We start from the raw sequence: 12,598 nt of genomic DNA, 5'->3' as shown, positions 1-12,598 counted from the left end.
ACCCAGCTTACAGCTGATCCTGCAAGTGTAAACACATAACCAGTAGTGGATTTTCTTTTATCAAGATCTCCTGCAAAATCTGAATCCACATAGCCCCTGACAGTAAACTCTGATCCTCCATAACATAATGCAACATCTGAGGTTCCTCTGATGTATCTCAGAATCCTCTTCACAACTATCCAATGCTCTCCACCAGGATTCGCCATGTATCGACTGACTGCTCCCACTGCTTGTGCAATGTCTGGTCTTGTACATATCATAGCGAACATCAAACTTCTCACTGCTGATGCATACGGTACTCGAGACATCTCCTTCCTCTCCGCTTCATTGCTAGGACACATACTTGAGGATAATTTGACATTAACAGGAAATTGGGTAGAAATTGACTTACAATCTTGCATGTTGAAGCGTCGCAAGATTTTCTTCAAGTAATTCTTCTGCGAAAACCAAATCTTTTTGTTATTTCTGTCTCGATGAATTTGTATCCCTAGAATCTTGTTTGCTGGTTCCAAGTCCTTCATTTTAAAATCCCTAGCCAACTGTGCCTTCAATTCTTGGATTCGATCTTTGTTGGGACCTGCCACCAACATATCATCCACATACAACAGCAAAATAATGAAATCATTATCTTCAAACCTCTTGTAATATGTACAATGGTCTGAACTGAGTCTGTTGTATCCAAGGCTCATGATGAAGGAATCAAATCTCTTATACCAACATCTCGGCGCCTGTTTGAGACCGTAAAGAGATTTGTTTAACCTGCAAACCAAGTTCTCCTTTTCTGTTTCTGCAAAACCTTTTGGTTGGAGCATATATATTTCTTCTTCAAGTTCTCCATGAAGAAATACAGTTTTCACATCTAACTGCTCAAGATGTAGGTCAAATGTAGCACACATCGCCAAGACTATTCTGACTGTTGTGAGTCGAACCACTGGAAAAAATATCTCGTTGAAGTCAATACCTTCTTTCTGAGCATAGCCTTTCACCACCAATCTTGCACGATACTGCTCCACTTGGTCATTGCCATCACGCTTAATCTTGTAGACCCATTTGTTTCCGATGGCTTTTCTTCCACGTGGTAGTGGTACAAGTTCCCATGTCTTGTTCTTGTGTAGAGCTTCAATTTCTTCCTGCATTGTTGTCATCCACAAAGCAATATCTGAGCTTTCTAAAGCTTCATGGAAAGTTGATGGCTCTCCATCTCCGTTAGAAGACAATATGCAACGTTGATCTCTGTGACATACTCCGAGTGCCACACCGGCGGTCGTCTCTCACGAGTTGACCGGCGAACTTCTGGAGTCTCGGACTCGACTGGTTCTTGTTCCTCGTGCTCTGGTGCTGCTTCAGAAGAATCTGAATCTTCTAGATTATTTTCCACATATACTGGCACAATCTCTGACTTTTCTTTTGTAGTGCCATCATCCTCATCTCTCCTTTGCAGTTGATCTTCTACAAAGATAACATCTTTGCTGATGACGATCTTGTGGGCAGTGGGGTCCCACAGACGATACCCCTTTACTCCATCAGCATACCCCAAGAAGATACATCTTTTAGATTTTGCATCCAGCTTTGTTCTTTCTTGGGCATTGTACATCACGTACACAGGACATCCAAATGCATGTAGGTAGGAATAATCAGCTGGCTTTCCAGTCCACATCTCTATTGCTGTCTTCAACCCAATCGCTGTAGATGGTGATCGATTTACTATATAACAGGCAGTTTTGGCTGCTTCTGCCCAGAATGAATTGGGTAGACCAGCAGTCCTCAACATAACTCTTATTCTTTCTGTAAGAGTTCTGTTCATCCGCTCTGCAACTCCGTTTTGTTGAGGAGTGTATGCCACCGTGAATTGCCTCTGAATACCCTCTTGCTTACAGAAAGCAAGAAACTCACCGTCTGTATACTATCCACCATTATCTGTCCTCAAGTACTTGACCTTTTTACCAGATTCAAGTTCCACCCGCGCTTTGTATTCTTTAAACACAGGAAATACATCTGACTTTTTCTTAATTGGATACACCCAACATCTTCTGGAATAATCATCAATGAAAGTCACCATGTACTTTGCACCTCCCATGGATATATCCGGTGATTCCCAAACATCAGAATGGATCAAGTCTAGAATGCATTTACTTCTAGCAATAGATCTACTGAATTTTAATCTATGCTGCTTACTTGTAACACAATGCTCGCAAAATGGTAAACTTACCAATTTGAGCCCCGGAAGCAATTTTCGCTTAGAGAGAATCTTTAAGCCTTGTTCTGACATGTGGCCAAGTTTGAGATGCCACATCATCGTTGATTCTTCTCCATTTGACGCGACACACGCATCAGCCTCCTATAGTGTTTCTCCTTTAAGCATGAATAGATTAGCACCGATCTTTTCTGCCTTCATCAATACAAGCGCGCCTTTAACGATCTTCATAATTCCATTCTCCACATGAGTTTTGTACCCATGACTATCCATTTGTCCCAAAGACAATAGATTTTTCTTCAGGCCATTGACATGCTGTACCTCTCCAATTGTGCGAATTGTACCATCAAACATTTTTATTTTGATAATACCAATACCAACGATCTCCAAGGCATGATCATTACCTATATATACAGATCCTCCTGAGATAGGTTCATATGTGTGGAACCATTCTCTCCGAGAGGTCATGTGCCAGTAGCTCCTGAGTCTATAAGCCAGACATCACATAGTCGTTTTCTGCCTTCTGAAACAGTTGTTGCCTCACTGTAGAGAATTTCGTCATCATCTGAGGTACTTGCTACACACCCCTGAGCATTTGATGACTCAGGTTCTTTGTCCTCTTTTCTCTTCTGGTTACTCCAACACTCTTTCTTGACGTGCCCTTTCTTGCCATAGTTGTAGCATTAACATTCTTCTTACTTCTGGATTTTGATCTACCATGACTTTGACTCCCACTGGGGCCACGTTCTGTTGATCTCCCTCTCGTCACCGATAGCGCCTCCGCTTGCTGCGAACTTGCTTGTTTGTTTTCCTTATTTTTTCGTCCGTTCTCCTCATTTAATACGGAGACTGCAACATCGTCAAAAACTAGACCCTCCACTGGATTGTTGTTCGTCAGGTTGATGATGAGTTGATCATACGAATCTGGTAGACTTTGAAGTAGAAGCTCTGCACGTTCATTTTCCTCTATATTATGACCCAACGTTGTGAGTTGTGAAAATAGAGTCTTCAATGTGTTGATGTGGTCGGTCACCATTGTAGATTCCGTCATTCGAAGAGTATAGAGTTTTCTCTTCAAGAAGATTTTGTTGTATAGTGACTTGGCCTCATACAATTTTGTGAGAGTATCCCATATTTCCTTCGCCGTGTTTTTCTCTGCCACACTGGATAATACTCCATCCACAAGTGTCAAGTGTAGATCAGAAATAGCGTTGCCGTCTACCTCGTTCCACTTGTCATCAGTTATCTCCATGGGCCTTTCTCCAATTGCTGCCAAGCAATTATTTTTCCTCAATACAGCTTTCATCTTCATTTTCCACAACGAAAAATTATTTCCGTTAAACTTCTCAATTTCATACTTTGCCGCCATTTTGTTGATAAATACTGCACACAAGTTAGTGTACCACCTTGAATAGTTGTGAGTATGTGTGAGAATGCACACCAGGAAAGTTCCCAGGAAAGACTGGAGGGGTCACAATGGTTCCACTTAAAACCCAGACTCCTTAGGCTCTTATCGCCTTTGTGACAGAACTTTCCTAGACATGTACAAAATCACATAGTTGCTTTACTCACACCACTATTCCCTGCTTTGTACCGCAAAATTCTTGGATCGCTTCCACCGTTTCACGTGAATAGTATCGTATACGTGAATAGTACCGTATACTGTATGTGTAGACAAACCATATACGTGAACAGTGCCGTATACGTGAACAGTAACTGACTCCAAAAAATACAACCAATAGCTCTAATACCACTGTTAGGAAATTGAGTGGCAAAGCAGACACGCAGTTAAAGTAAAATTGGAAGAAAATAAAGAACAAGAACAAAAAGAGGACACCAGAAATTACGTGGTTCGGCTTTTAGCCTACGTCCACGGGCGAAGACAGAAGGAAATGTTTTACTAGTGAAAAGGAGTTACAAGTATTGTAGTATTTTGGCTCACTTCTCAAAAACCCCAATACACCCAAACTCTCTCAATCACTGTAATAAGAGCTCATAAATGCAAGCTCTTGAATTCTTTCTCAGACTCCCTAAATTGCTCTCTGAATAATGGAATGAATAAGCTCTTCATTTGCACTTGTATTTATAGCAAAATGATGGCCAAGAAAGTCAAAGCCGTGGGTATCAAAATCTTCTTCAAAACCGTGTTCATCAAAGCTTGGTGGGTGAAAGCCGTGTTCAATTTTCAAAACCATGTGCCAACCATTCTTGTCAAAGCTTCTAGATGTAGCCATGCCAACCATTCTTGTCAAAGCTTCTAGATGCAGCCATGCCAACCATTCTTGTTTATTCAACACTTCTAGATGCAGCCAATTTTGACAGATATCTCATTACTTGCTGAATTTTGCATCTAATTTCTGAAATTGTTTATTTCTGGCGCCAATGTCAAATGCAGCTGAATTCAAGTACATAACCAACGCAGTGTGTCTACAGATTGCTCAAAAAAATAAACAACAGAAAGTTGGGAATTAAAATTTATGAACAAAAAATAAAAGTGGGCGAGTAAAATTAAGTTACCTTGCTCAAGATTGATCTTCTAGAACGGCGAGGCAATGTCTTTCCTTCAATGTCCATTTTTTTAATTTTCAACCGTTTCGTAATTCAAAGACATTGAATGACAAGGAAAATGATTAGAAGAAAAATGGTTTCCTCCATGCAGTCGTTGCACGAGAATGTCGAAGGAAAATTCTCAGTAATTAGAGATTAATAAGATTGACGAAAATGGCTGTCTTGCCTGTCTAATCATAAAAACAAGGACAAAACATCAAAAAACTCGCTTTTAAATTCGGTCCACGCTCGCGGGAAACATTATCGATATATTTTCACTTAAGTCCTTCATATTTATGCATATTTAACTTAAGGTGAGTCTTTGGAGTAATAAGCATATTGTCTCCAATATAACAGGAATAAGGGTTAATTTCAAATTTCTTTCCTCGTGGACTGTTTATTTTCAAACCCCTCTCTTAATTTACCCCTTATTATTGCTGAAAGACCAAAGAAATTCATCAACCAACCCTTTTATCTTTTGACCAAATAATGAAGTAGACTGAAGTTTTTGAAAAGTAAAACAAAAAATTTTAAAAACAGTCAATTCGCCAGAGACGCGATCCAAAATTTACGCTAAGAATAAACACAGTGGTGAGATTAACAATGGCAAACTACTTCATATGCTGAGTTTTGTTACACTTACAAAATTGGGGGATAAATTTTTTATCTACTAATACACTAAATGCTGAATCTCATAAAATTCGACATGCGACAATAAGATGGAAAGACAAGGAATCAATAAAGCTAATTTATGTGATACATAAGTCGAGATATAAACTTTATATCTATAGCGTAACCCTGGAATTTTTTTTTTCTTTCACCGCAATCAGAGTCTCCTTGTTCAACCCAAGCCATTTGCATTACATGGAAGCTGATCAGTTGCAGCTATTTGAGCTTGTCTATTAACAGTTGTTTCGGCGCCAGAGGTTTTTCTCTGTTCTTTTAAAAGGCCCCTCTCTTCTTTTTCTTTGGAAATCGTAGAGAACACAGAGGGTCCATGGAGTTTCATCGTTCTGATTCGGTTGTTGACTCTTGAGAAGCATGTATTCCTTCATGAGCCAATGAGTCTTCTCTGGCTTTGATGTTGGATCCTGCTTCTTAAAGTAGGTCAGTGAAGTCTTTTTAGCGACTGCATCTCCATCTTTGTTATTAACGTAAGATGGCATCCCCGTTTTCCTCCAATATCCACCCTGAGCTTGTCTATTAACAGTCCTTGCAGGGTGGCTTAAGCGTGTGAAGAAGTACTTCTTGTCGTGACCAGAGTGATACGCTAAACTTGAGAGCTCTGAAGGTTCATAATCATAAAGTTCTATGTCTTTGATAAATCGATCAAGTTGTTCATAACTACGAGCAGACACCTTGTTCATTAGATGATAAGTAACTAGCTCTGTATCAGTTGGAATGAATGCTGCTACAGTGGGTGGCAATACCTGAAATTAAACCATTTAGAAAAATGTCTTTAAACAAACATTAACCTGACAAAAAGCTATCAATCTCTTTTTCCAAATTTGTTGTAATTTATTGTTGTGAATTTTTGTACTTCTTTAACTTGAATTTTTATTGTCATGTATATTTTTTTTAAAAAATTTTATATTGTAATTTTATGCAGGAAGTAGATCCTTTAAATTATGAGCAGAAAGATTAAAACAAAGACCAAACAAGAAGAAAGTTTGGGACATTGCTAACTACACATTATTATGAAAGAACGTACCATTCTTCGGAACGTTCTCATGGTTAGCACAAGAGTATCCCGCATTCTACCAAGGAAAAAAATAATAAAACAAATGCATCACATTAGAAGCATGACATTAATTAGTAAATAAACACCAGATAAATACTGATCTTCAGAATCTTGCAAAGAAAGCCACGATCAGAGTTTACAAAAAAATGAAGTCCCACACGCATAATTTTATGGTGAAAGAGAGTAGAAAACTGTGCAAGGCATAATAAATGGTCTTAAGGAAAACCCTTTGCTCTGTTCTAGCTTCTTTTGTCTTTCTCCAATTATTTTCTTTCAAAATAAACAATTGTAATTTAGCATCAATAGCACAATAGAGAATGATAAACATCATAATGAGGACTCAAATTCAATTTCAACCTCATCTCTGCTTTTCTAGCCTTTAGTGGAAGTGGCAACGGTTGGTCCTTTCTCTCTAATGATATTAACCAGTAGCTAGGTATGCCAAACTATGGGTGTAAACAATGGACAATGAAGTCTACTCTATTAAAAGCTTCACCATAAAAATTTTGTAATAATGATTTATTAGAAATTAAATCAAGGCTATCCAATCAATCCATGCAAACTTCAAATGTATGCAAGTAATCTATTACCGGTCATTATTTGTGATAAAATAATGGGATTCACCATCCAAGCGTCTTAAAATAAATTGTCTTGAGAGCCCAATAGGAATTTCGATCTGCAATGTCAATAAGATGGAAAAAATATGTGAAGTCTTACACATAGATAATTGAACATTTTGTTGAAAGCAAAATCAAATCCTTTTCACATGATCCTACGATTTCCAAAAATAATATTTTAGTGAAGCAAAAGGTAGAGCAGAAATCTCGTGCCTAATCGTCTTTACCCATACACATCCTCACAGTCTTAATACCTTGTATCTTGTGTTAGAGAGATTATGATTATGTCACACTAAGAATAAATCATGGGCTCAGTATATAAGCTTGAGGCAACTCAACTCACGAACTCTTTTGAGTATTAGTTAGATCCATGGTCCATATGGTATCAAAGCCAACTCACTCACAGTGCACATTAACCTTCCACATGATAACACCAGCCCAAAACTTGATGCAACCTATTTATGGGCTAGCTTTTGATTTTGATTGGGCTTTACTTTTACTGAAAATCAATTGGTTCAGAAAATTCTGACTGATCCAAATAATGAACCAAACTGAATGAAACAGATTTGGCTTAATTTTGTGTTTTCAGTCTGTTCTTGAGCAATCCTCAGTTGTCCATACAGTCTAGTATTGAACCGAATCAAACTAATTATGAGTTCTTGTAAAATAAAATAAAGCAAACTGGATGAAGTACAAAAACAGTTGGTTTGGTTGGTTCAGTTTGATGTTCAGTCTTTTAGCCCACCCTTAGCTACTAGTATGAATTGTTAACACAATAAATAGAATGAATTTTGTAGTCAGACCTTGTTCAACAAGCTGACCATTTGAATTACAGTATAACCGAAGCATTTAGAATGAAAATTGATAACCTTGTTGTTTCATGGATATTGCATCAACTGTAAGGTACCATACCTCAATTATATTAAAAAGATCCCCTTCAGATATCACAACATCTGTGCTATTGATCTTGACGTGGAATCTAGACTGTGTAAAGCTTAGAGTTGCTGGCTCCCAAGTATTCTCAGAAGAATTAATCTGTTGAAGTTGTAGCAAAAGATTTGTGTTATCCAATACTCTTCACATTTTCGTGTAACATTTAATGGCTAAAAGAAAACCTACCAGCAAAAGAACTCTGAATGCGGCTTGCCCTCTGGAGATGTGCATGTCAACCTTGCTCTGCATATCCGGATCTGCAGCCGTGCAAAGAAGCACATCAGAAAACTACACAAACAACAAAATTTCTGAGGCAAAATTCAAACTAATTATAAAGTTATCATACAATTACCAATCAACTCTGTAGCCATGCTAAAATGTAATTAACTAACTCTTTTAGTTTGCAAAAGTTGTGAGTGACAGCTAACACAATATCTGGTGTCAAATCAAGCGTTGGTCTTTCAAGTCACCTCAAGCAACTGTTCTCTCTCTAAATAATTCGGTGGATGGGAATTCACGTTCTACAAAAACTACTCTCACATTTTCAGTTCAAAGCCACAGTCAGATGGCTATAACAATGTGCACACAACCTTAATTTAACCAATATAAAATACACATCTATAAGTTTCATAAATCATTGTTTATCAACTTATTCAACAAGACCTCTTACAGCTGCAATTGTGATATTAACAATTTCATTAGCATATCTACAATACTGAGTGGTGCATTGTTTCAACGTTAGAAGAAGTGCAAAGACATTATTATACAACTGCATAGTACTACAACCCAGAACAACATCAGTGGAGGCTCAAAAATTATCTAGTGAAAAGTCAGGGCAGTTTGAACATTGAAAGCACCAGTAACTTGTATAAAGAAGAAATTTCATGAAATATGGCACATATTATTTTTATCCTTTATGGAAGCCATTATGTGCTCATAAAGATCCAACATTCAAAAAGCTTAGGACTTGAGCATGAGCTTGATGCTTCATCCTGGAAACAGAACTCCACTCCACACATGGAGAACATGATAATATTGAGTCATAAATATTACAAACATAACTTTAAATATATTTAGGTTTGACAAACATCAATCTAAAATCATATCCACTTACCACACTTGATTTTGGAATGTTCATTTGCGAAAACAGTGACCAATTTTCCCTGATAACATCAAATGCCATGACAGAAATAATCAGGACGGCACTAAAACCAACAGATGCAACTTATGTCTCTTGAAAAAAAAATTGTCAAATTGAAGAATGATTAAAAAATAAGCTTCATATATAACAAGGGATAAATAATATTGTAGACAATGTGAGGAAATGAATACAGAATGAGACTAATTAAACTACTCTTGTCAAAAAACAGTAATAAACCCTATGACCAGGAATACAATCATATGAATTTTGATTATTTATATACCAAATTCACTATCACGAGGTAAGAACAGAGACCTGATTTTTTGCGTAAATTCAACTGCTTCTCACCTGGCTTAATGAACTCTAAGAAGTCAGTAGATTTCATTTTGATGACAAAAATAAAATACTACCTTTATAAATTAATTGTAGTGGGAAAATGTTGAGTGAAACAATTCTGAAAAATTGAATTATATTGTTGTTATAAATACATGTAAAAGTTATTACACCAGAAACTTAGGCTAACTTATGCTTCTAGGAAAGGGAAAGAATATCAAAAAGTTATTTCCTAACTCAGCACAGAGTAACACAATCCCTAAACTTCAGGATATCCAAAGAATTAATTAGTCAACTCTAGATCTCCTTTAATTCCTTCAAATCTATCAACACTAAGTACCTGCGGTAGCTTAAATACTTGCTTGTTCACGCTCAAAAGGCAAAAAAAAAACGCTGAGTATGACATAAATATCATTAAATTATGTATACACATATTTTGAACTACACAGTCTTGAGTTGTAGCTGTTGAAACATGAACTTTCAATAACAAAGATATCATTCATAAAAACCATTATTCCAAATTGGTACCTCGTGTCCTTCATCATCTATTGTCGTGTGCTCAAGAGCTATCAGTTTATTAATATCATCAGCTGTGACGACATATTCTGGTTCTGTGGCTCCTGAAATAAAAGGCTATGACTTGTCAAATACTCTTTTAACTAGCACAGTACCAAGAAGTCAAAACACATTTCAATGCTTACCCTCAATAGAGTGCCTGGTATCATCTTCAAGAAAACGAATCCACTAATATATAAATTGTTAAAATGCAAAAGGTTAATGCATTATGTACAAAAGTGCCTTAACATATTTCAATTCTATTACAAGTTAACACAAAAATTCACCTGAAATGTACAGAGAGTAGTCCCATTTACGGGATATCCAAGAAGTTTCCCTCCAGGTTTAGCTTCGCCAATAATCCGAAATTTCTCAATCCCAGGGCCCTCTGAGTTTGCAATGAGTCATATTAAATTCCAGCAAAGGTCATAAAATTGTGTTTTATAGATAAAAATATCCACCACCTTGGACTTGTCCAGACAAGCGTAAGTTATTCTCAGAGTTGTCACCTTCCACCGTAATCCCACTCAGATAAAGCTCAAAAGGAGTACTAAGTAGAGAATCATTAGCTGACGGAGACAAATCTTGTCGAGACGAGTCAGTAGATGTATCTCTCTCTTTAAAAACAAACAGGACAGCAATGATAGCAAAGGCTAGTGGAAAAAGAACAGATGCATTATAATTATACTTCGCATCAGAAACTAAAAGAATAAGATGAATCAATGTAGCAATCAATTGGAGCACAGAGAAGGCAATATCTAATATCCCAAGTTGCCTGTCAGCTTGTGGTTTGATAGCAGTGAAAGTTCTTTCCAAAAAACAAACATAAATAGTCATAGCAAAACCAAATGCTGAAAAAAGGAACGCAGCAAGAGAAGCCCCCTTGCTTTTTTCAAATATATCCAGTACAACTGATACAGCCTCCAAGATAAAGAACAAAATTGCAAGTCCACATTTCTTATGTTTACAAGGCACCTCAGAATCCTATGATATAGAGATGAAAGTCAGATAAGATAAAGAGCAATAAAAATACAAATATATATACGCACGCACTCACATTTCTCAATCAAGTAGAAGGTAAATTCCTTTTGCAACCATCAAAAGAACATAATTTGAAAATCAATATTCGAAAATCAATGCGTGAAGGTAACATTAGATCAAATGAAAATGAGTATTCTTAAATCGTCAAAATAGTCTCTCAACGAAACCGAGAGATAAAGAAAATAAGATATTGAAAACAAATGTGATTCAACAGGCAAGGTTTCTTGTGATGGTATGAGAAGTCTGGAAATTTTTCCTTTTCTCTTTAAGAAGTTAGGAGTGTGAGCAAAGGCCAAAATCAATTTTTTAGCCTCTACCACCCCTTAGATTTGAACTCAGGTGTCCTGTCAAATAAACTACCTGAAAACCATTCAGCAGCAAGTATGGAGTTTGAGTAATTAGGTAATTGAGACTTGGTTATTCTTCAATCATCGAAAGTGGGTTACAGAAAAACCAAGGGACTAAGAAAAAACGACAATCAACCATCAAACTGTCTAGTTACTGGCTAAAAATGAAACTTGCTAAGGTTTGTGTCTAAATTTTCTTCTCAACTATATGTAGTCAGTCAATCAATTACACTTATGTATGCAAAACTGCTCAAAATATAAACAAAAGAAAGTTAATTAGGTATTAATTTCTATTTACTATAGTTGATCAACAACACATATCTGTCATTTTGACAAAGACTGAGAAATTAAAATTAGGTGAATAAATTATGTTACCCTGCTATTGACTGAGCGGAGAGGTACTCTCCCCGTTTCAATGTGCTCCATTCCTTTCAACTACCTTGTTAGTCAGATAAAAATTGAGGAAATTGGAGAGAAAATTGGAATAAAATTGCAGGAAAGTTCCCACTTCTATCAGTAGAAGACAACGAATTATGGATTAGCTCCTAATATTTTTTTTAAAAAAAATTGACCAAATTATCTTGTAGGCCATCCTGAGATTGAGTTTTTCATCTTGCCACGTTCGTTTTTGACTTTCTTGCTCTAGTATGTGCAATCAAAATTTGAACTATTTGTATTCTCAAAAAAAATAAATAAATTTGAACCATCTGTCATCCTACCGTTAGACTTGTATTTGTACACTACTGTATTACATCCATTGTTAATTAAATTACCAAATTTATCACGCCCGTATGAAAATTAATAATGAGGGAGTAACCGCAAATGCTAAAAAATTAGTATGTGTTGATAAATATTGGAAAATGATAATATTATTAAAAAATTAATTAATATATATGTCAAACATTAGATTAATTATTCATATCATATTTATATTATGTTATAAATTTATCATGTCATGATAATTTGTTTATGATTAATTTTTTTAAAAACTTTGGCATTTATTTTTAATTAAATTTTATTTTTTATTAAATATGTTAAATATGTAAATTCAATGTTTTAACGCTATTAATAAATGCATCATATCTATATTAGTTTAAATTTGACATAATAGAATAAAACACAACACGATTACACAAATTGACGCCTCTT

General features: G+C 36.1%; 1 protein-coding gene across 2 annotated transcripts; it reads right to left on the bottom strand.

Moving 5' to 3' along the window:
• Positions 1-5,333: 5,333 nt before the first annotated feature.
• Positions 5,334-12,239, bottom strand: LOC102615249 (uncharacterized). 2 transcript variants are annotated; one of them, XM_006484662.4, is made up of 11 exons: positions 11,825-12,239; positions 10,526-11,045; positions 10,349-10,449; positions 10,208-10,250; positions 10,035-10,126; positions 9,147-9,195; positions 8,219-8,289; positions 8,012-8,134; positions 7,073-7,158; positions 6,453-6,498; positions 5,334-6,171 (listed from the first exon to the last, which is right to left on the bottom strand). In XM_006484662.4, the coding sequence occupies exons 1-11, from the start codon at positions 11,873-11,875 to the stop codon at positions 5,644-5,646; spliced, it is 1,710 nt and encodes a 569-aa protein (XP_006484725.1). In that variant the 5' UTR covers positions 11,876-12,239; the 3' UTR covers positions 5,334-5,643. The 2 variants fall into 2 exon arrangements, with proteins under 2 accessions (XP_006484725.1, XP_024957056.1); XM_025101288.2 differs by lacking the exon at positions 11,825-12,239 and adding an exon at positions 11,463-11,818.
• Positions 12,240-12,598: the final 359 nt, after the last annotated feature.

The sequence above is a fragment of the Citrus sinensis genome, chromosome 4 (genome assembly GCF_022201045.2).
Source record: "Citrus sinensis cultivar Valencia sweet orange chromosome 4, DVS_A1.0, whole genome shotgun sequence".
Classification (NCBI taxonomy): Eukaryota; Viridiplantae; Streptophyta; class Magnoliopsida; order Sapindales; family Rutaceae; genus Citrus; species Citrus sinensis.
The sequence above is the reverse complement of the archived record's forward strand: the minus strand, read 5'-3'. Positions and strand labels throughout refer to the sequence as shown.

Bases quoted from the DNA above. Each gene is read 5' to 3' on its own strand.
- LOC102615249 (XM_006484662.4), bottom strand. From the start codon at position 11,875: ATGGAGCACATTGAAACGGGGAGAGTACCTCTCCGCTCAGTCAATAGC. The intron at 11,046-11,824 runs GTAACATAATTT...TCTATATCATAG, and splicing joins TCCGCTCAGTCAATAGCAGG to GATTCTGAGGTGCCTTGTAA. The intron at 10,251-10,348 runs GTGAATTTTTGT...TTTATATATTAG, and splicing joins CTACTCTCTGTACATTTCAG to TGGATTCGTTTTCTTGAAGA.